This window comes from Merops nubicus, unplaced genomic scaffold (assembly GCF_000691845.1).
Source record: "Merops nubicus isolate BGI_N331 unplaced genomic scaffold, ASM69184v1 scaffold19074, whole genome shotgun sequence".
Classification (NCBI taxonomy): domain Eukaryota; kingdom Metazoa; phylum Chordata; class Aves; order Coraciiformes; family Meropidae; genus Merops; species Merops nubicus.
The window spans coordinates 107-24,552 of record NW_008602465.1 but is presented as its reverse complement, the minus strand read 5'-3'; the positions used below and the strand labels follow the sequence as shown (position 1 = coordinate 24,552).

Genomic DNA, 24,446 nt, shown 5'->3' with positions numbered 1-24,446 from the left:
AAGGTTCCAGCCTTTAGGTGGGCCACTGCTCCCTTAATGAGTGACTAGGGGAGAAGCAAAGAATATTTGAAACTGACAAGTGTTTGATGCAGTTCAGGTGCAAGTCCCACAAATGACCTGTGGCAACACAAAGAGCAGACAACAAGTGTACAAAGGGGAAAAGGCATGGCCAGTATTATCACTGATTGAAAAGAAAATTATAGGAAATAGCCAATAGAAACCACAAATCCCTAAGAAAAGGATTGGGGAAGAGCCTAGAGAAGACTCATCGCAGAGGAGGCTGGAGAGGAAACATTGCAGACCACAAATACCTAATTTGAGTGACCAGATCTTCCTCTTTAGCCTCTATCAAGACTTTGCTATCAGTTAGTTTCCTTGTTGGTTCCTAGAAATTTAATTTTGTTTACAGCTGCATGGGGCATGCTGAAATTTATCATTTGAACCAGCAAAAAATTCAGATCAAAACCACTTAGTGTTTCAGACTTAGTAAAGATCAGGAAAAAAATTTCTTCTGGCAAGAACAAGACACTTGCAAACATCAAAAGTAGTTTTGTGTTTTTATTAGTATTTACAGAATATTGTAAATTCTTAGCATTTGTCCAGCTTGCACACATCAGTGCGACAAAATCCCCTAGTTAGATCAGGACTCAACTATAAAAGTGTTACTTTAAAGTTACTGAAAAGCTCACTTTGTCAGGTATTTTTTGCCATCCAAGTAAATACACATATCAAATTTAAAAATGTGTTATATTTTCTTTGTGTATCAAGACACAAGTTATTACAAAAACATCAATATTTTTTAAGTCCAGGGTAAAATTCTTATAGTGAGCATTTTAATGGTACTACCAATTTGTTACTCTCAAATTAAGTATTCTCTAGAGTTATTAAAAAAACCAAAAGATTTAAAATATTCCTCCATGAAGAAGTTCAAGTTAAGACCTGAAAAGAACTGAGATAATGCTACTAGAAAAATCTAATGACTGCTGCCATGATGCTGGGAAAAACACCACTTTTTTTAGTTTCTATAAAATAAAAAAACCTTCTAACACATTACTTGGGTTTCAGTAAGACTCACGCACCAGTAGACAACAACCTCCCTCAACAAACAAATCAAAAGCAGGTCCAGGTACATTGCTGGCAACATGATGTACAAAGTAGGTATTTTTATTTAGTTTAATCCAGCATATATGACAATATTATACAGGAGCCCTCATAGAAAAGAGGGCAGAACTGAGGTTTCTGCCATGGACAAAAACTTCATAAAAACATAATATAATTAAAATACAAAATACATACAGTACATGTCAGATTAGTTAGTAGTAGCACTTGAAGTTTCTGGAGACTGAAGAAATTCATAGGGATCATGAACCATGTCTTGCTGTTCTCCAACACTCAGATGAGAAGGGCTTCCTACAGAATATGGAAAAAGAAATCAAAACCTTTAAAAGTACAGAAAAATAATAGATATTTATATGTATAAAGAGTACAGCTATTTCACATGCTCCTTTCATTCTTTTAAAGCAAGGCAGACATTTAAATTATATTTAACAGGAAATTTTGGAAAAGAGATTATAAAATTCTTCAGTAATTTAGATCCTTTTTGAAAAAACTGTCATTATTTATTACTCCGAGTTGAAAAATCCTTCAAGACGTAATTGAGTATCATTCAACCAACACCCCCTACCCTGAGGAATGGTACCAAGTTGTTAATTAGTACATTACATGCTCATTCTGTCTTGTCACTGATTCTTACATTTGACAATGGAAGGCTATTGCAGAATCCCACCTGGTACCTGTTGCACACAACTATGCCAAAGGAACATAAACATTATATACTCCTTAGTATTTCTGGGAGCGTAAGAGGCAAGTGCATAGAGGAATTTGCCAGTCAGTATCAATTTACTTCTCAATTACTTCAATCACACCTAATAAAAAAATAAGTAACTACGATTAGTGTCCTTAATTCCACAGGTCAAAAGTCTGTCTTGTTAGTTGCCTTTGCCACACAGATTCAAAAATTAAAGCATGGTCCTGTAGTTAGCACATGACTTTATCTGAATAGTTTAATGCACAGATCTATGTAAATGAAAATGTAAGTTTAGCCAGTTTCAATGAGAGCAGAAGTACTGCAACATCTGTGACACAGGTGACTTTACCAAGATGATGTTGATCCCTTTCAGAGGTGTTGGAGAGGGAACTCAAATTGGATGATGGCCGGGACCCCACTCTGTCAGCCTGAGCTTCATGAAGGTCCTGCAGCAGCTTAGTTGTTTCATCCAGATGCAAATGGTTAACATCATCATGATCAAGCTCCTTCTTCACTTTCCCTAAGGGCCACCAGTTACCAACCAAAAACCACAATTAGCACATGCAGATTGACTCATGAATTTTCAAGCCGCTATAAAAAAAAATTCTAAAATCAGTTATCACAAGTGCTACCTATTACACAAAGACCTCAACTTTGCATTTTCCTTTGCACTTCTAAAAGGCAACAGCTGCAGGTCTGTTTTTAGCTTCAAGAAATACATGTTGAAATGCATTTGGCAGTACTGGAGGATGAAGAGTGCCATGGGAAATGGCTGAAACTGAACTGACTGCCAGTATTTAAGCAGCTATAAGGGCTCAATTCATCTTCCTAATCTGTTAAAACTCCAGCCATGAAATAATGCATTTAGTTTGCAGCAAAGGAGAGCAAGTCAATAGACAGATTAAATATCTAACTGAAAATACAGTTAAAATAAGACAGGTACTTATGGAGGTAAAGAAATTCCCATCACAGAAAGTTAAGAACAGTACTCTCTCCAGCTACACTGAGTGTATAGTAAGCCATATAAAACTGTGAAATTGGAAAGAACTGCAAGAGTGTGCCAAAACATGCTGCTCTTTCATCTGAAGACTTAAAAAAACCACTTTTCTCTCAAATTTAAATAGGGAAATAGAGTTTTTCCCTTCTCTTTGGGCTGTCTTCAATGCAGACCTTGCTATCTTTGCAAGAACTTTGATAAGAAATAATGCCATAAACTCCCTCTGAAAGGTAACCAATCTAGAATTACAGAAAGATCTAAGAAAAATAAAAGCATCTTTGAGTGGAGCACAAAATTAACAGAAACACTGATATGCTGCAACATTATCTATAGACAAGTATTTATTTGTTACTGAACTGCAATAAAATCAGTGTGATAGCATAAAGAGAGCTTACAATTGCTTTTCAAAGTACTGCATCTATGAGAGAAATTTGTAGAATTTTTTTTTTTACTTAGGCTTTAAATTCCCTTGGTTATGTTTTACAATAGATAATTTCACATCTTTCACATTCTGAACTAAAAGTATCTTAAATCATAAGCAGTATTTTTTTGTGCCTGTGATGACATTTTGGAAGACTTTGTCCAGCTTAGCAGCTGTAGAATGGGAACATTAGTACTTGTAGTATTTAAAGGATACCCATCAAAGACATCTATTTTAAAATATCCCAGTACTTTCATACAACTGCCTTTTTTCAACCTGAGGTCTTTCCAACATCCAGTTTCTTCACTTTGGTTTCTTTAGTGAAAGAGGAAAAGTTAGCTTGGCTAGCACATGGATGTCTCAAAGGAAAAGCAGAGCAAGGTTTCATTTATCTTGTACCAGCCCCAGACGTTCACCTGCTTCAAATGCAGCCTTAGTACTTCTTGAACACTTTTTTATTCTTAGCACATTTTGCCTAAATGATAGAACTAAACCATAACTGATGGCTTGTGTATTTAATGACTTACCTAATGAACTTAACATAGAAATATCTAGAGATACATCTGAATATGGTTTCATAGAGAGAAAGTCCAAGTCAGAAGTGTTGCTGTCTCCAGCAGATTCTCCAACCTATTAAATAGAAGAAACAGAAAGACTAGCAACAGTGACAAGCTGTCATAGTCACTTTTTAATGTTTAAACACATGAATCCATACTCTCAGAAGTGTGCAGCACAACACTTATGACTGGAGCATCCATAACAATCTTGGCTAACCAGGACAGACCCTTCATAAGAAGGGCAACAAACCTGCAGGGTAGTCTAAGTAAGTACCTCTCACCTCACCATCTGGGACTGCTGAAACCAACATTACCAAACCCTCTGAGATTACACACTCAGCTCATGCCTGTCCCATGCCAGAATCCTGGCTGGGGGGAAGCATTATCAGTATAGTGTCCCCCATCACGAACCACTGCCAGATCCCTTTTCCCCCCCCTCACATTCTCAATCCAACACTGGATTTATTGACTTTTTTAGTATGTGACTAATAAAAGCAGTAAGGTGGTGGGCCTCCCCATACACAGGATCAGGTAGAGCTGGTCTATCAAGTATTTTTTCTATATATCTAGATAATGAAATACAGCCTGCACTGCAACAATTTTCTCCATATTTGTTGTCATACTGCTAGTAATGGCAGAAAGTTGGAGATCAAAGTATAAGTTGTTAAGCTGCAAAATACGTTCTAACAGCTCTCTGAGGTTACCTGCTCCAGCAGGAGGAACAAGATACATAAATACATAAACAGGTATCATCTTTTAGAAGTATGAAAATGAAACTTAGCATTTTCATGAATTAACCAGTCACCTTCTAGAGATACAGAAACCTTTCCACAAAACACTGGATTGTTAAGCGGTCCTTCTGCTTCTCAGACTTAGTTGTGCATGTGGAATTAAACTAGAGAATACAGAACAACAGCACAAACAAAGCCACTAAAATAGACTGAGTGTCAGAGAACCTATTTTAAGTATTGAAAGCTTATTCTAGGTACTGTAATTTTAATCTTACACCTTCATCCTTGCACTGAAAAAAAATGAATACTCAATAACCCCCAGCCTCCTTTTTAAGGACAAAACAATCCCGCCCCCCAAAAAAACCACCACAGGAAACATTTTACCATAATCTGTTTGGAAGAATCTGGACAGGTAATACGCAACTTGTGCTCTTCTTTTATGAGAACTGGCAGAACCTAGAGAACCAAATCATATTTTAGATCTTAGCATTTCACAGCTTATACTTATGTTTCCTTAGAAAACTCTTAGTTTGTGTAATTTACTGGTTTACCATAATCAGATCCCAGGCAAACACAGAACATCATATTTTGTGATGTTTGCACAGAGTCTTTACCAAAAAAAAAAAAAAAAAAAGACTAGCTCTTCTCCAGTGGGCAACCATACACATTTTAGAACTAACCAGGACAGCCTCTTAGGACAGCCTCTTTAGGACTAACCTAACAGCCTCCTCTTTATCATATCCTCCACTTACCAAGCTTTTCTGTATTGTTACAGAGAACAGATGCACATTAAATAAAATTTGGAATTTGAATGTTGGCAGCCCAGAGAACATCACCTTCTTTACTTCAAGTGCCAAGACACTCTCTCTAGTGCAGAACACCCAAACAGAATGAGTATCAGCATAACTTACTTTAACTTCATCCAGTGGTTTCACTGGGATGTTTCGCCTCTGGAAAGGAAGAATACTAAAAATTACTTTTATTCAACATAAGAGAAAGACCGCTCTCTTGTACACTTTCAAACTTCACACACAAAATGAGGTCAGAGTCAGCTTTTTCAAATATAATCAATGCAATGTATGCTGCATAATGAATGTTCAAATTAATGCAGTTACAATGTAACAGTCACTGTTTTGAAATACTTTAGTATTACATATTTTACTAGTTTTTGAGCCCCTTACACTATTTTTTCTGCCCACTCATTCAAGTGCAGTATCTTAGTCATTACTTCAGTAACTTCCAATTCCAAATAATTTAAGGTTGCACTTTCAGAGATACTCAAATGTAGCAGCATGAAATATTCACACATAAACCACCATGGCAAATCATCACTGAAACATTTAATTGCACAAAATCTGTACACACCCACCTACATAATAACTGAACAGAATTTCTAAGTGTAAATGGCCAATGACCATATGAAAGACATTCAGAAATTACCATCTAGAATATTCATAGAACAAGGTGGCAAAAAGCAGAAGGTATATTTTATTTTCAAGTTCAATGTGTTATATACACGTTTCTAGATATAAAAGCAGATTTAAAATATTTGGTTTGAACTTTTTGAACTTTCAAGGTTCTTTGAACTAATCCTTTATATTTCTTGCCGTTTCATATACAATTTTTGTTCCAGTACATACTGGAAAAAATACCCAGAAAATTCTGAAAGATTCTCTGCATTTTTCAGTGAATTGTCTGCTTTTCCCCAAACATAACCGACCCAATTCTATTTCTAAATCTGCAGAGATTTGGCATAATCTCTTTCCCCCATGTCAGGAAGTCTGAATAACTCCCACCCTCCCTCCTGCCTCCCCACTCTTATTTTTGAATCATTCACAATGTCAGCATTTTAATCAGCAGGTAATTATTTCAAGCCAGAAGTGATTTTCAGAGTGTAGATAGCACATAACGAGATTCTGCAGCTTCCAGTACTCTATTTTGTCTCAGGAATGCAAACATTCCCACTAAAATTTTACACACTTCTGAAAAAAACCCTCTGGTCTTAGTATGAATCTCCTAGGTAAAGTGCAGTTGGTAATAAGTTTAAAATCTTTCCCTTCGATATACTACATGAATTTGAAAGGTAGTGCTCTTGGGTAACAGATACCCGTACAGCAATATTAATCTGTTCTCCAACATTAATTCATTGTTCCAAATAATTAATCCTGCCACAAGGAATGTATTCTGCATTTAAACTAAGAAAAAAAAATAAAAATTCATACAGCATTAAAAAACAAACAAACAAAAAAAAACAACAGATATAGGATCATTCTGGTTTTGATGAACTTGTGATGTTTCAGTACATCCAGGACACACCTGCTTTAGTTGATAAACAGTTCTGGAATGATCTCCACTAGTGATCTGGTCCAGAAGATCATCGACTATCTTCTTGCTGTAATTCCCAGCGTCCTTCACAAACTCTTGTAAGCTAGTAGGAATGGAGATATAAACATTACAGAAAATCTTCACTTCTGTAAAAAATATTTCAACTTTTAACATGGTTTTCCTCAACTACAATATATTACATCTACATTGTCCTTGTACTTTTATGCTTCTTCAGAAAAGCAACTAAGGGCTTTAAGACAGGGGCTTTTTTTCTTTCTCTCTCTCTCTCTCTTTTTTTTCCACAACTACCAGCAAATCTACACTTGAATTATCATTGGTGCTGGGTTAAAAAACAAACAAGAGAAGAAAAGCTTGTGATCAATTCTTTTCCCTGCAAGACTGATAATTTAATTAAATGTTGCATTTTCCTTTTCTAGCAGCTTTAATTATTTTGAAACTCCTTGAAAAATATCACTGTTTTAAAGTCACTAAAATCTGTTACTTCCACACTAAACCTATTTACTGCTGAGTTTAAAGCAGAATTCTCCATCTTTAGCAACCTATAATATCCCGTGGTCAAAAACCCTAACAAGATCCATAACAGCCTTGCAATAAAAAGGAATAACTTCAAAGCACAAATGCAAAAAACCCCAACAAAACCCAACACCCATCCCCATTCCATCCACCAGAATGAAAGCTAATTCAAATTTTTTAAGGAGTTATCTCTTAAAATAAGTTTTAGAAAAAAGTATCATGATTTGAAAGCTCCTAGTTGACATTTAGTCCAAATTGCTTTCCATAAAATTGCTATGAGAAATGAGAGCTCCTAACAGGAAGCACTTACCTTAAGGCACACTGTATCCCAGTTTCATCACCATATGCTGAGTACAGGAGATCCATTTCATCTGATTTCAAATCATGAAATATAGAGTTGTTTTGCATGGAAGGTGCTGTACTAGCACTTGTAAGAAAGGTTACTAGACAAGCAGAAGAAAGAGATGACAAAGGATGAACATAAGAATAAAAGAAATCACTTTGGGTGGAGGGGGCAGTGAAGGAAGGAGGGGGAAAAAAAAAAAAAAAAAATTGTGTTCTGAAATAGACACAGAAAATGAAATGTGTTTTTTCCCTGTAACCAAAATCAAGAGCAACATCTCAAGGACACTTCCAGACCCTAGAACTGGTGCTCAACCACGTAAATAAACATTATTACTTAAAAATAAAGAATAAACTTAACCACTCAGCTCCCTTACTACCCCAAAAGATTGAATTGCCATGCCCCCTTCTGTATTTCTGCTTTTTGCCCATGTCTACTTCACTGTTCTTTGCCTTTCAGTTTCTGGAGAGCAGGTCACACACTATTATATATAAACACTAGAAAAAAAATCCAGTTTGTGAAATCCCTGTCATATAATACAAAAACGCAAATGACCCGAAGTTTTTTTCTCAATTCTAATAGCAGTTGCCCAGGGAAAATTATTTCTTCTAGAGAAAATGGAATACCATTACTGGAAAGCTTCTAGTGTGGCTACAACACTAAGGCAAAACATTAATCCATAAACTCCTAATTAAGTTACATGTAATAAGGAAAAAAGTAAATTTCATTAAAACTGCTGTAAATAGAATAATTATATGTTATACAAATAACAAAGTGAAGTTTCATTTGGAGACAGGTATAACCTGAAATCAGTGCTCAAACATTTAATACAAAGTTCAGATACCTTCTTTGGCATTTACCTTTATTTCTTCGTTCATCTTTAAAGCCCAGTGTAGTGAAGCCAGGTAACAATTTGCTTGACAGGGAACTCAGGTCCACTGGATAAGTCTCTTCCTCTAATAATTTAATTTAGAGGAGTAATAATTTTTAGAAAAGCATTTAATGTTTATAATTTACTTATGGCAAATATTTAGATTTTGCTATTTTAAAGAGTTCCAGTTGCCACAAAGGATAAATGTCTCTTGATCTGTACATTTTCATTTAGGATAGCTACTGTAATCCAGGTTCTCCAATTAAATTTCAAATACATGGTGTAAATACGTTTCCATCTCCTACTTGCAAAATCTATGGCTTATTCAGTTATTTCTCTTTCAAATTATAAAGCAGCATCTGAAATTGTTCTACAAGCCAATTCATAAACATTCAAGATCCAGATATTACAAAATGATAAAATCAAATTCTGACATTGACTAATTGGTAGTTTGTCTATAGAAACCCACACACCACATAAAGAACCTTGTTAAAACAATTACTGTTATAGCTATAGCACTATTTCTTGCTTCTGAAGTTCTGAGAACTGCTTAATTACTTGAGCCATCTTAATTTGCAGCATGCTTTTAAAATCAACAAAATCCAAAAACATTTAGGACATTTCCTCTCATTTTAAATCTCTCCGTCTGTTATAGAATCTAATGGTAATTATGGTCAATGACTGAAGAACAGAAAGCAAATTTATCCCTAGAATGATACTAGGATTAAAAAACAAAACCAAACCGAACTACAACAAAAATTGAGAGCACTGTCTTAGCTGTAAAAATCAGTGTAACCAGTATTACACTATCCAAACAATCCAAAAAAGATTCTGGAGCAGAGAAACCCTGGGAAGCAGTGCAGAACTTTACAGCACACAGGGAAAGTCTGCTCTGCTCCCCTTATCACTGTCAAAATTTTCAGTGGTGTGTTTTCAGAAGTATTAAAGCATATTATTTTTATTATTTTTTTTTTTTCAGAAATAGGTAAGGACATGATGGCAGCCAAAATGCTCAGTTTAATTGCAGAAAAAAATTGCTACCATATGAAAAGGAATTTAGACATCGTAAGAGTTACAGGTTTATATCTCCCAATTAAAAAGTCAACAGAAAAGGGACTAGTCAAAAGGGTTCCATTCATCGGTGCAACAACAGGCAAAGCTGAGAATGAATTCCAAAAAGTACAGATAAGGACTTGCTAAATCAACGTGACACACAGCAGCATACAGACTATGACATTACATTAACTGCAAACTTTCAAAACTGCATTTTGAGCTCAAAACCCAAACAAGTGGAAAAGCATAAGACAATATAAAAAAAAAGCGGAGGAGTAACACAAAAACCCACAGAAAAGATTAAAGAACTAAAGAAAAACAATTGAGCAAAACCTAATTAATGTAAAACTGAAATTTAGCTCATAGTTTAAATTAAAAAAATAAATTAGAAAAAAAAAAAAGGTAAAAGATGATTCTGTATTTACACCTGTGCATTACACGTTTACCTAGGATTACAACTGCTTCATTCATCTTGTGGTTGTTAGATTTGAACGCTACAGGGTATTCAAAGCAAATGTCTGTCTGCCAAGTTCTCTATAAAGTTGTAGCAGTGTATAAGTGCATATAAATAGATATTATTTTACCTTCTTACTGTTAGGATCAGTGAAACAGTATCTGAACATTGAAAATTTGAAAGGCAAACATCTTACAGTGGAGATACTCAATACAGCTGTTGAGGAATATGGTTTGGGGAACAATTTGAAAAAAAAACCCTTCATCTATACTACAGAGGATCTGTAGGCACAGTTAAGACTTCAAAATCTGCAAAACATTGAATATTACAAATGTTTGCTTCAAAGATTACGGCATTTACCTTCTGCTTCTGGATCAGATGAATTTACTACACTAAATAATAAAGTTCCATCTCCATTTTTTTTCAGATAGCCAATCTGCAAATAGAACCACAAAGATAAAGAAGCCATCGTTAGAATAGTCAAAACTCAAAGGAAGAGTTGGTTACTTAAACAGAAAACTGTAAAAAGCATTTTTAGCTGTAATTCTGATCCTGCACTCTGGTATTCCCTTATTAATACAGAAACCCTGGGGTCACAACTACCTGGCAAATGCTTCAGAACAGAAGACGTCAAAGTTCCTATGTCATAAACACAACTCCTTATTCATCTTCTTAAATCAGATCTAAAGTTTGCATCCAACTCAAAAGCAATTCCATTATAATTAGTATGAAGCCAGGCTTTCTGACTGCCAAGCCTAGAGCACACTTTCTTTTCAGTACTGTAACTCCCATCCACAATCTACATTGGTGTTTGTTTTCAAATCTAGATTGAATTGCTTGTTTTCATATCTCTCCCACAACAAACAACTATCAAATTCTTAAAAAGAAAGAAGTGCTGTGACAGACCTATCAGCACACGAACACAATGCTAAAAGGCAGCCAGAGATGTGAAAGGCAATAAAACTCACTGGGGTCTCTAAAGATAGAGACAAACAAAAGCAACAAACTAAGGTGATGTCAGAAACTGCCTACAGATTAATCTTGCAAAAAGGACCAACTTTACAGTAAAATCAGAAAATGAAAACCATATTCTCCCTGAAGAATTATTAGTAAATACTTCCAAGTAAATTGAACAATAAACCCCTCCTGTATTTTGGTTTGTATTAGAAGCAACAAATGCCGGAAAGAGAACGAACAGGAACAAGTTCAAGGGATGGCAGAAGTTAACAGTAACTAGATTCAGTGGGACCTGCAGTGGGTTGTGATTAACAGCCTAGACAGGAGTTGTACACTAGAACACCTTTCTTGAACTCTGCAGAGCTGACTGCCTTGACATGAAAGGCCTTTTCAGTGCAGCTAGCAATCGGCAGAAGACTTGTATTGCTTTAGAGGGTTCTTAAAAACCACTCTCAGCTTGGAGATTTTAAACAGCCTTCAATCCTAACAAGTCTACTAATTATCCTAAGAAATGCACTGGGGAAGCTAAACCTCCTCCCACTTTGAGACGTTACCTCCTAATCCAGTTGAGCCTAAGGTGACTGCATGACAAGGGCCACTGTCCAAGAAACAGCCACTTACATTTGAAGACATAAGGGCTACCACTAGTGCTTCAAGGCACATGTTTCTACCACAATTGCTAAAAGAACAGGTAGAAAAAGCAGGATGTAGCAAGAACTTGATTATTTTTTTTGATTCCAGTGGTCACTGGAGTACATGACAGAATGAGAAATGAGGACTAAGTATAAGGGCGGTGGTAAGACTCCAGACCTTGCAAGGGAAACAGAGTAAATATAGGCCTCTGGCATGAAGTAATGAAGGCATCCATCATTTTCACATAGCTAAGGAAAACCCAGCCCGTTAACAGACCGTGCTGAGAAAACAGCATTAACAGTACCACTGAGCTTTTCCTTCCAACCCATGGAGCAGTACAAAATCCAGACACATGGAACAGCATCAGAATGACATTCAAGATGATCACATCTGTGGTTAGCACTGTCCAAAGTTCCAACACAAACTACTGCCATCTTCTAGTCACTGCAGGATGTCTGTATCTTGGGCTCACTCAAGGATGTGCTGTAGCTGACAGCCACCACTTGGAGGCACAGAATGACAGGAGGTTCTGGACTTCTCACTGAAAACAGTATTTTAACACTTAAAAATTCCTGAATTCCTTAGGTTGGGGGATAAATCCTAATACCACTTCAAGCTATGTCAAAGTTTGCTTTTTCTGAGGTTGCAACAATAAGAAGAGTGTGATACTATTGCTAAGGGTTGCAGTTAAGGAAGCCAGACTCAAGACAAGTGAATTTCTGAACATGTTCAACACACAATACAACTTGAGAACAGCTCGCAGAACAGCCCACAATGGCCTTCAGTGGGAACTAAATGAGAGACAATAATCATATTGATATTCCACAGAGAGCATACATCCTAGACGTTACGGTCTCAGAAAACAGCACTACAGCCTGTTTCCAAAGATGAAACAAAGCTTTCAATGGTCAGACAAAATGGCATTGTGAACTTTTTTGTGCAGTAGACCTTGCTGTTGGGTAGATATCGACTGATCCTATCCCGAGCTTCATCTGCTGCATGTTCCACCAGTGCCAGGACATGTTCTTCAGCAGTGCTATCTGTCAGGCTGCATGCATTTCCCTCAGGTTCAAATATGCAACTGAGAAAGAGAAGAGGAGTAGCTGCAGAAATTAAAGGGCAAAACAAAACAAAGGGCTGAATTTTGGGTTTGCTAAATAGAACAATCAGTCCCACTCCTCTCCTAGTGTCACTCTACTTCAGCATTTAGGTAGAACTGTAATCATATTATGAAACTGAAGTTTTGCAGGATAAGCTGAGAACTACCCATCTACTGAACTTCAACAATGTAATTGTTTCTGTATCTTCATGAAAATAAAGGAATTATTACAAAATAGAGATTGGGAGTAAAACTGCATTAATACAAGATAAATGCTGCATGCGTGCTTAGTCTCCCACATGCATGAATATGCTGTTCTCACAAACTCCAAATAGAAGGATGCAGGAAAGTAATTACATGATGAGGAAATGGAGAGTCTGTAACTAATCTGAGGAAAAAAAAAAATCTATTGGCTGCATTGGTGGGGATTATGTCAGTTAGTTGCTTGCAGTAGTAGGACACTGCTCCAAGTCTAATAGGGAGTCCCTTAATCCTATATTTGTTAATACTGGCAATTAGTATTCATAATCAGTACCAATCGCACCACTACTTCTCATTGAAATTACCCAATTTAATATTTATCTTTCAATAGATCCTTTTACATTAAAACATCATAACAATAAAAAATAAGAAATAAGCATACCTAAGATGGAACAGGGCATATCTTAGCTATTATATAAAATCAGAGAAAGGTGGTATTATAAGGGGAAGTGTGAAGATATCAGTAGGATATGGCAGTCTTCATCATATTATAAATTTAAAATAAACTTTGTACAACAAAATCTTTCAGGGCATTATATGGACATTAGACACTAGGGCCAAACACCTTAGGTACTGGGTAGAGCATCTCCTCACACCAAATCCATTTCTGTCTCCTGGGGTATCTTCTTCCATTTGATTAGCTAAGAATTTCTCTCTGTATAGAGATTCAGATCCGATACACAAGAAAGTTTTGCTATTAAAGACAATAAAAAGATCACAGGATCATACTATTATGAGACAAATGTGTTAGACAATTTTTGTTGCATTGGAAGTTTAAGAAAGGACGCACACAGCCGGAAACCCCTCAACAAACTGGCACTTTCTATCACACTGCACAAATAACTCAACTGACAAGAATTCTGAGAGAATGTTCAGGTTTTAACATTCTGGACAAAATTTTAAAAAACTGCTTAGGCATTAGGATGTCCAAGCGATCACATTTTAAACTATGATATAGAGGCCTAAACTGTTTTAACACTTTGCAAACATCAACTTCAGTTCTTTCTCCGTTTTTAACTGGAATACGAAGGCAAAAATATCTGCTATTAAGTTTGATTCTCCCCCCAAAAGCTCTTACTGTACATCAAAAAGAATAACATCTATCCTACTGATGCCAAAATACAAATGCTTAAAAGGTCAAGCTGATTAGAAAAAAACAAATTAATTCCAACTACTAAATTTACACAAACATCAAAACGAACAGGAAAGTAAATGTACACCACAACTGATTGCAAGGAAACTGGTATCACAACAAGATTAAAGGTCAGTTATTTTTAACTACCTGAATTGTATACAAGGTGTATATTAAAGACAAAGCAGCACTATATTGTCTGTCAGCCTCAATTCCTTGCTCTGTTAGCTATCTGTGCTTGAAGATAAGCACACAGAAAGTGGCAAAGTACAGTTACTTCTGTAATGGAATTTATGTACAAATTAATCGGAAGAAAAAAATCTGTTATCTTGGGCACCACACAAACCAGATCATCATATCTTTAAAAAAAATAAAGAAACCCAACAAAAAAAACCCATTAAACTACCTTCCCCTCAAGTCTTGTTGACAGAAAGGTACTTTCAGCTAATTCCTACATACCATCCCTTCAAGCAAAGAACAAATTACACTTTGATAGTTCTCCATGGTACAGCAAGAGAGATGTTTCTGTACGCTAACAGAGTAGGTGCAGCCAAAAAGTTACTCAGTTTAAAATTATTTTTGAAGATAATGACACAGTCTCCTATTTTCACAAACTGACTACATTGAAATACTATTTCTTCCATCATACATTAAGCAGGATTCCGAAAAGCTTTGAAGTGTAACAAAAACGTGGCTGATTTGAACTCTAAAGTTCACTTTAACAAAAATGAGAGAGCATGAACTTGAAATAACAAGTCACGTTTCAGTTTTTTTACTTTGGATGTTTAAGCAGCCTGCAGAACATTTCTACATGATCAGATTATTTAAAACATGACTAGTAATGCTATGTTACAGTTTTGTTTTCATAAAATTCCAGTTAATATAATGCTCTACAGTTTATGTTCAATATCTAACTTCAAATGTCTGTGTAAGAACACTGAGCAACATAATTTGCTTGTAAATCACTTTCTGCTAAAATCTTGTCATAAAATAGAAAATAAACCCCTTCAATTTGGCTAAAATTAGACTTCAGCTACAAAAGCGTAATTTTGTGACACAGAGTGCCTATTAGCTGGAAGATATCTATTGCACTAACAATGTATTCCACAAGAAAGCTTAAGACTTCATTCAGAAGATGTATCATCTGCTCCAGAAGTAATCTCCTGTATCTCCATATCCTGACAGATATGACTAAAGTTAAATAAAATCACATAGTGATCTGGGGCCACTTTGCCCTCCCAAGACGATCCTGTTTAGATTTTGATCAATCAAAATGATCAGTCATTTTGACTGGTCAACCACTGGGGCAGGGGAAGTGGTGGTGCAGGGTGGGGAAGACAAAATGCAAAAAATAGTACGTGTGGCTGTGTTAAAAACCATCATGAGAAGAAACTATTCATTACTTAATACAGAGATAAATAGGGATAAAAATATCTATACATTATTACATTAAGTTAATGTATTACACAGTATACATTAACTGTGTTTAAAAGAATATGCCGTCATTCTTTGAACGGTTTGTTTCAGTTGGGAATCACCTACTAGTTCTATAAATAAACAAATAATTGATATTGCCAATTTATTTTATGGACTACAAGGAGAAAGGCTGCAAGGATGTTCTTTTTCCTCAATTCTTTGCTGCTGTCTACTATTACAAAAGCTGCAACAAACCAGTAAGCATGCCCATTAAAACCTTTACCTAATTACTTCCTTATTTTGCTTTTTGGATTTCTTGGTAGTCTCTGCTTGTACAGGAACAACTTCAGGGACAGGTTCCTCAACTGCTGTGTCTTCATCACCCAAAAGAGCTGCCTGCTGAGAAAAATCCATGTCCTGCATAAACGACATGCTGCGCTTCAAAGCTAACAGCCGTTCCTAGAATCAGAAAGGACAGAGTGGCAGGGACTTAACCTTTCCCTCATAGCCAAGATGCTATGATAATGGGATGGGATGGGAATGGCCATGGCCTTATTTTGTTCTTAATGCCTCGTTTCCAATGGCGATGCAACATGATTTGGTCATGGTAGCATGGCATCAGAATTTCTGCAGCCCAACTATCAAGAGAGAAACAAACAAACAAACAAACAGCATATGCAAAGACAGCTGCCTGTTTTTACACAAAACTTACCATAACTGCAACACATGCATGCACACGCAAACACAGAGGAGCTCACCAAGCTATCTTCGTTTTACAAGCCAACAACTCTATTTTGGCAAAAACTGTGTTTGCACGTCGTATCTGTGAAATCCCCAAAACCTCCCCCACATCCACCACCTTCAAAAGAGAACATCTTTCTTCTTTATGCAGAAATAAAGCTTAAACGAGATTTTGTTTACAAAGTTTCAGCCAGCAGCAATGCTTTACATGTGTGGATTTTAATTGTTTCCACTGAGGTCAGTGGAAGAAGTTTCTACAGACTTCAGTGGTGCAGGTGAGGTTGAGAAATAGGGTGTGGTTACAAGAAGACTACTATCAAACCCTTAAATGTAGCAGCACTGACAAGCACTGCCATAATTAATCGCAGATTGATGAAATAACATTTATAATTTTTATTAATTTTGTTCCTTTTAGATACGACAAAAAAAGAAACGCACAGAGTTCTACTATTTGTTTTTAATAGGTCTCTTACTTTGCTCATCATCTTAAAGCCTGTGTGCAGAATCTTCTTGGCTAGCTTGTAGTAAACAGTATCTGGTCTGTTGTAAGTCATTGCGTTATCACACATCAGTTTAAAATCTGCCTGAAAAACACAAAACAAAAGAGTTGTTAAAATTTCAAACTCCTTTGTTAAATGCCTGGAAGATACCATTCCATCATGGCAGCTCTGTGAAAAACAAGCTAATATTTTAGCAGCAGGCTCATGGAATAAATGAAAGCCAAAACGTAACACAGAATTGCAGAGGTTTGAGCCCTTTATGTTTCTCCAAGATGCTCAACTGTGTTTGGAATTGGCTTTTCGGTTATTTAAAAATCCCTTTTTCTTGAATGCCAAATGTAACGTTTCCTCCTCATGCAAACAGACCAAACAGAAGAAATGGAGAAACTGATGGAGTGATGAGGCACTAAGGTAAATACTTTTTGGTGGGTTTTTCCACCTTCTAAATCAGAACAGACTGTCTCCTTTATCTGTCATACGTGATTTTGAGTAATTTTTACTGACAAAAGTGCCCAAAACAAAGGCAGAACACACTCCACTGTAAAAGAACCAAAAAAAAAAAAAAAAAAAAGTTGAAGATTGTGAAAACTCTTTCTAGGGTGCCTTTTTTCTAGCTGCATGCTACTATCTGTAGCCCAAAGCATAAAAAGCATTATTAAAAGCTCTATGAGACACTGAATTTTTAAGGTATGATTATATGCCTCTGAAAATTTCTCAGGCTGGCAAAGCAATAACCAAGAATCATGCAGTAGTCTTTCCAGGCATTTCACAAACTGGATCCTAACAAAATAAACTGGCACCTGATTTAAGAATATATTTTCCTCTAATAAAACTTTTCAATATTTAAACAATGACTGTTCCAGCAATTAGGCTTCATTTATTCTCTGGGAAGTCAGAGCAGTGCTCTCCTAATCATTTAGTAGTAATCATCAAGTCCACGCTAAGCAAGTAGGTGAAACAAGTTACAGTTGGTCATCTGTGGCTTCCTATGGCATTTAAGCATCTGCCTTTGCTTTACAAGACCATCACAAAAACAAAAATCTAGAAGATAACGTGGAGAAGCAAGTATGGGCCAAGAAGCAGATAAAGAAGCCCATATGAGCTATACATCTAGTGATTGTCTTTGAAGTGCTGCAGAAAAGGACAGAGAAGCCTTTGCTTCCACAACTTTGAAGCAGACCATTTTTTCAGCAGCAAAATTATGAGTTTTATGTAGCAATTTCCCCTATTATAAAGGCAGCAGATGGTTCCTGTGGATTCCACTCTTAGATTTATTGGCTTGTGACTAGCTAGTTGCAATATATATATATCTCTCACAAATGAAAGATCATCCTTTGAGCACACTTTGTTTTAAGCTCAAAAGCCTATGAACTTCATTCCTGTATCACTCAATTACAAAGGCATAAGCATAAATAGGTACACTCATCTATCTGAAAAGGGAGGCCAACCTCTTTGTCACTGTATGATGGACAGACTTCTAGCTAGCAACCACATCTTGCTCCTCAAAGTATCAGTAGAAACCAAGTCCCTCAGAAAAAAAAAATCTGTAAGTCTAAGCAATACTTTGATTTTCAGGTTTTTTAGGTTGCTATTTCACCAGCTTCATCACTGCAACCTTGCCTGTAGCTACATAAGGCCACGGAGCTCCCATTCCAACTTCCTTTTTAAGTTTCTGAATAAGACAACCCAGCAAGCCAACTGACTTTAGAGACCTGAAAACACTGCTGACAACAATGCTGTTACCAAACCTCCTTTACTATTTCCTACAAATTTCTATATACTTTTAAAAGAAAAATAAAGCATACATAACAAAACAGAATAATCTTTGTCAAAGCATCCATAGGAAACAAGCTATTCCCTGCTCACCTTGCTGGACCTTTCAAAAGGAAAAAACAAACCCTGAGGTGCAAGCCGATACTCTGCCAAGTCTGTTGTTATTCCAACACCACTCCATACAGTAATACTGAAGGCGGCTAATAGGCCTTCATGGAGCAGAGAAAATTCCTTTTCTTCCAGGAGCTGGCAATACCATGAAATATTTACTGCACTAAAACCACAATGCATCCTATAAAGTATTACAGCTATACACAAAGTAGCTAAAGCAAGTTGCCAATAAACTTGCCAATTAAGTTTCTCCTGAAAGACCATTCCAAATTAAGTTATATGGAAAACACAAAAACCAAAATAAAAAATACATAGTTGTTATTAAGTGTATACAAAATGCTTCAATATATCCACAATTTTCTTGCAGGCATGTCAAAACTGCCTTTTAATCAATCTAAGCACGTCTAGAACTAAAATTCTTGTGATAGTCTTACTTATGACTAGCAGATTTCCACAGAACTTTATAGCATGTCCTTGGCTTCCACAGTAATCTGTAGCAGAATCTGACAAAATAGAGCTTCCACAGTGAAAAACAAAGCAAGAAACCCATTCTAACACACAGAATATACAAAAAGTGCTCAGTTCTGAAAAAAAAAAAAAAGCACATTAAAATAATAAATGTAAGAAAGGCTTACTACAGTTAAAAAGAATTTTTTTCTTACTAAACATTTCTTAAATAAATAAATTTCTATCAATTTACCTTGAATTCAGTGACTGATTTGTATTCATTTGCTGCAATTTTTTCCTTCATTGTACCAAAATCCATAGGGTGCTTTATTATCATGGAATATCCGGGAGCAATGGCATCCGTGACTGGAAAAGCAAAAAACCCATGAGGATCTTTCCTAAAAATAAAAACAATATATTTAGATTTATAATCAGCCAATGAAATGATTGCTGTTTTCATACTACATTAATGGTATAAAAAGAACAGTACTACTTAAAAAGAAAAACACTAAAAGCACTCTCATAAAACTGAAGTGTATTTGAAAAATTTCCTCATACAGGAAAAATTTTGGATTACACATATACAGGCTTTTTGAAAGTTTCAGCTAGTTCTTGAATTAATTATTTCTTGTACGCTTTCTGTGTCTCCATTTACACTGCAAATGGGTCTTTAACAAGTAATGTCCCCTCAGCTATAAACTCTTAGATTTTTCTTGTTCATGAGGTCCTCTGAAAATAACTACAGTCTTTAATATTTCCAAATTAGTTCCAAATTCAGCTTATTCCTATGTAATAAAAAAAGGAGAAAGGAATATTTTGTTCGCTTTGTTAAGGACAAGAGGTACAGGGTTAACATCTTACGGAAAACGATAGAATAAAAACCCTCTAAATTATGAAGATTATCAAGTCTCACTTTGGTATCTGACGAGACACAGAATAAAGCAAAATTTCATGAGAATAGGTCAAAGTTTTAAACTACTAGAATTCACAATTGTTTGTTAATTCCTAAATTAAGTCATTAATACTTGTTAAATTTATAATGGCTACGTACCCTCTGCCCAAAATACTCTTCTACCAAAAGCTAGAACTGCATAGCTGGTAATAATTTTCCTCAATTGATCTTTAAAAATTACCAGGCCTGACCTAATTGAAAAGGTCACCAGACTTACTAGAACCAGTCTTCAGGCATTACTTTACAACTTCTGATCCTGGTTTTCTGTCTGAAAGTAACACATAGGTACGTGCACTAGACACTACTGACACCCTGTAGATGTAATACACTGAATACCTTTGAAGCTGTCGAAGGAAGTGTTCCAGTAATTGCTGGATTGGTGTACTCTCATTTTCAGCTGCAGAAACACAGGTAAGGGCAATGAAACAGAACACAGGCTTATTTATAATATGAAAAATCAATAATAAAATAAAGCCTTAACTACAAGTATAGCTTGCATCGATCTGAAGGTCGCCAAGATGTGCATTGTAAAACAGAAGCACATCAGATTTCTAAGCACATGGTAACTACTTCTTATCCTTTACTACTTACTGAGTTTTAATCACAATAAAAACTAGTAGAAAATGTATTCAAGTGAAAGTAAGTTGTTACATAATTTGACAGAAAAAAGAAAGTTAAACTAGGTTGCTCAAATACTGCAGTTGGGAAATCCACATTCTCACATGTTGTCCACACAATTTTTATCATTTCTTTACTATAAAACCCATACAATTAGCTTCTCTCAAGCTTTTCAGTGAAAAAGAAAAGGGACAAACAGATGCACATTTGCTGGCAAGAGAAGTACTAATTACAATTTCACTTCCTGTACAGATTAAGCAATGCTAATGGCCTGTTCCAACCACACACTTCAGAGACTGGTTTTAATGTGAAGTTTGAAAAACTAAAGATGCAGCATCTAATGGAAGAAAAAAAAGAAGAAAAAACTAAAACTAAAGAAAACGTAAAGAAGCTGGAATCTAGAATTAAAACTCCCAACTCTTTATCATAATTGAGAGACATTTCCCTTCTTAACCAGAACAGGCAAGATAATTTATATTTTTTTCAAATGACATTTCCCAAGCAGATGAAAATAGAAGCCTTGCCAATACAGATATCAGTTTTTAGCTTGTCAAGTTTTTCAAGGCTCCAGACCATCCAGAGACATAAAGCTTTGACCAGAAAATTTCAGGTACCCTTGTTAGGACACCTGGACACTATTCCCCAATTTAGTGTGTAGTCATAATTAGAAAATTCCTCAATAAATTACTTGGCCATTCAATGGGCAGTGTTTCAAAGACAAGACTCAAAATAATCCTAAGGATGCAACTTTTTGCTACTAAGTTCCATTTCCAGGTATATGTGTACTGAGATTATGATGTATTTGAGAATTCTTGTAAGTAAATGTTTCCAGGGGACAATGTTGAGTTTTAAACATGCAGAAGTTACCACACACTAAGTATTTTGGCTGATGATGAAAATTAAAGCAGATTGGTGAATGCAAGCTGGAGGGACTGTGGTCTTGAGAGAGACACTATCAAAACTTACTGCCATACCTTTGGGGAAAATAAAATTAAAACTCCACAAAGGTTATAAAAAAAGATCATAACAAAAGCTACACACAGTCTCCACAAGATTTTGTTTCCCCTTGAACTGAGCAAAACTTACTTTCAGACATTCTGAACACTGTTCTGTAAATGCTGAGGACATGCCAAGGAGAATTAATTAGTGAAACACTACATATAATAAAACTTTTATACTAGTTCTATTCTGTCAAGGAACAGAAGCCAGAGACAGATGTCCTTGGCAAGTTCAGTCACATGAAAACAAACCTACTAACCCTAGAGGAAATACTGATTTTTCAAATAGCAGAAAGCTCTGAATGTTGGGGAGAAAAGTCCCTAGATTTCAGCAAATCTGCACTGAAATTTTACGTTTTGGTCCCCCTGACAATAGCTTTGTTGTGTATGCGTTTGAAAAACGCCCAAGATGATTTAATTTTTCATACTGCTCACCTGGCTGAGTTCTGCATGCTCTGACAGGCCGATCTGGAGGAGGTTCGACCTCCACTTTTTTCCCGGGATCAAAGTCATCAGTTTCTCCTTCAGTGTCACACTGTTCTTTCTCCCTCTTCCTCTTCTTCTCTTCCTAGCACAGCAGGAAGAAGACAGATTTTAGAAGAATGTGCTTGGAATGTGCAATCCCACATATCAAAAGGTAAGAGACAGTGATTTTTCATTTGGAATACTCTATCTAAATCTGAGGCATAATGTGGTTTTAACAATAGTGCATATATTTTCACTGTCACTTTTTCAAATTTCTTCTCCAGTTAAAACTAACACTATTCACCTTTTGCTTATTTATATTTAATATACTATTGTTTTATCATTAGATAATATGCTTTTACCAAAATTAATGTTCAACTCTGAAGCTATTCATATATAATACTGCATGGTAATAAGACAGACCAGAGAGCAAAAGAAATTAATTTACTATTCACAGTAAAGATCAGTCTGTAGCTCTGCTTTCATCAATGTGGCTTTTTTTTGGTGTATTAAACAGGAATCAATAAAGCATCCAATAATTTAGGAAGCCTACAAAAGAATCATAGAAATACTCTGTAACAGTGATGGCAATTAATATTTTCCTGAGCTTCAAAGCAAAGGCATGCCTGAATCATTCCTATGTCTGTAAAGTCATTCACGTTAGCACATAAAAGCATACTTTCATTAACCTTGTTTAAACTACAATTTTGTTACTTATCTATTAGCTTCTTCTGCATGCACTAATGATGAAGTTCTGCAAAAAAAACCCTGTCCCAACAAAAAAACACCCCACAGTTTAGCAAAGGCAAAATAGTTTGATTTGATGCTGCAAGGTCTTGTACTAAAGACAATTGTTTTGCTACAAGTCCCAGCCATTCTCTTAACAGAAACATTTGAAAACGTTTGCACGAAAAAAAGTTCAATTTAACTTGAATTCAAGGCTTCGGAATGATCCTACAAGGCATATCACTTTCATGTAATTCAACCATAACAAATAAGTTCAAAATGACAGACATTAGCCACACACACAGAGCAGTAGTGGCCAAAAACTGTCATATGAGAATAGTAAAACTACATGACAGAAGAGAATTAAAAAAGCAGAGATCAGAGAATCATCAGTATACGAAAGAAATATTATTAAAATTAAACTGTACAGGTATTTGTACCATCAATGCCACAAAGCCTAGCATGCAGGTTATTCTAAACAAGAGCCAATAAGACTGTTCTACCACAGTACTCAATAGATCAGACTTCAGAAAAGTTGAGTAAAGGGATCAATCCCAGTGTGCAGTAAGATGGTATATCTCATGAACAGAAATGAGATCTAGCTTTGAAAAGCTGAAAACACCCAACTCAACAGCAAAACTTGTTTCCGACCTGACAAATACAAAACATCCAACTTAAAAACAGAAGTATTTGTGCCTACGGGCAAATCAAATGGATAAGAAAAATAAGCAGTTACAAGAAACAAGTTTTACTTTGTTAAAAAAATCATCAGAGGGATACCTCTTTTAAATAGAAGTAATAAACCAACAGAAAGATGCGGGTTTTCTACATTTGTGAACTTCTGTCTCCAAAAAAATAATCTCCTTGCAACAGCGACTTGGAAAAAGAATAACAACAAAGAAAAGTTCTAGTGCTCTGTGCCAGACTTTAGGTACAACAAGCAAGCATGAAGAAGACTGGTATGTCTGAATTACAGAAAAGAAATGTCACAGCTTACCTTTCTCTTTCTTCTTTCCTCATCATCTAGATGCTTGTCTTTTTCCTTCTCAGACTTCTTTTTCTTTTTTTTCTTCTTTTCTTTATGTCGTTCTCGCTCATGATCTGATCTATCATCGTAGTAACTAGAATCATGCCCCGACCCAGAAAGTTCAGTCACTTCACTTCCTCCAACTTTAAGCACAAGCTTTAAAGGCTTTTCCAAAGGCTTATCCACATAATCTGAATTTTAAAAGTAAAACATTTCATAAATGCACAAGAAGGTGACAGCCTACAGCAATTACTGGTTCTTCATGCAGAAATATTATTTACAAGAATTTAATGCAGTTTGAAAATATACACAGTACACTAGGAGAGAAAAATACCTAGGGCTAACAAATCCAAGTTGAGAAACAGTTGTTCAGCACATTTTACATCGCGATTTTCCAGAAAGCTGTAGTACACAGAGAAGTAACTCCCCGGCTTTCCCTGGAAGCATCACGAGATCCTTACCAGAGTCAGTTGAAGTACCGTTAAACCAGTGCCGTA

At 35.8% G+C, this 24,446-nt stretch overlaps 1 protein-coding gene across 1 annotated transcript; it reads right to left on the bottom strand.

The window, feature by feature from the left end:
* Positions 1–1,309: 1,309 nt before the first annotated feature.
* On the bottom strand, positions 1,310–24,140 carry BRD9 (bromodomain containing 9; the record flags this gene model as incomplete). The annotated part of the gene is made up of 15 exons (XM_008938385.1): positions 1,310–1,410; positions 2,157–2,327; positions 3,753–3,855; positions 5,425–5,463; positions 6,830–6,941; positions 7,683–7,815; positions 8,576–8,671; positions 10,454–10,529; positions 12,632–12,764; positions 15,875–15,987; positions 16,806–16,916; positions 19,417–19,561; positions 20,452–20,512; positions 22,167–22,299; positions 23,920–24,140. Coding segments are annotated over 15 exons (1,748 nt in total), but the record flags the coding sequence as incomplete, so codon positions are not given.
* Positions 24,141–24,446: the final 306 nt, after the last annotated feature.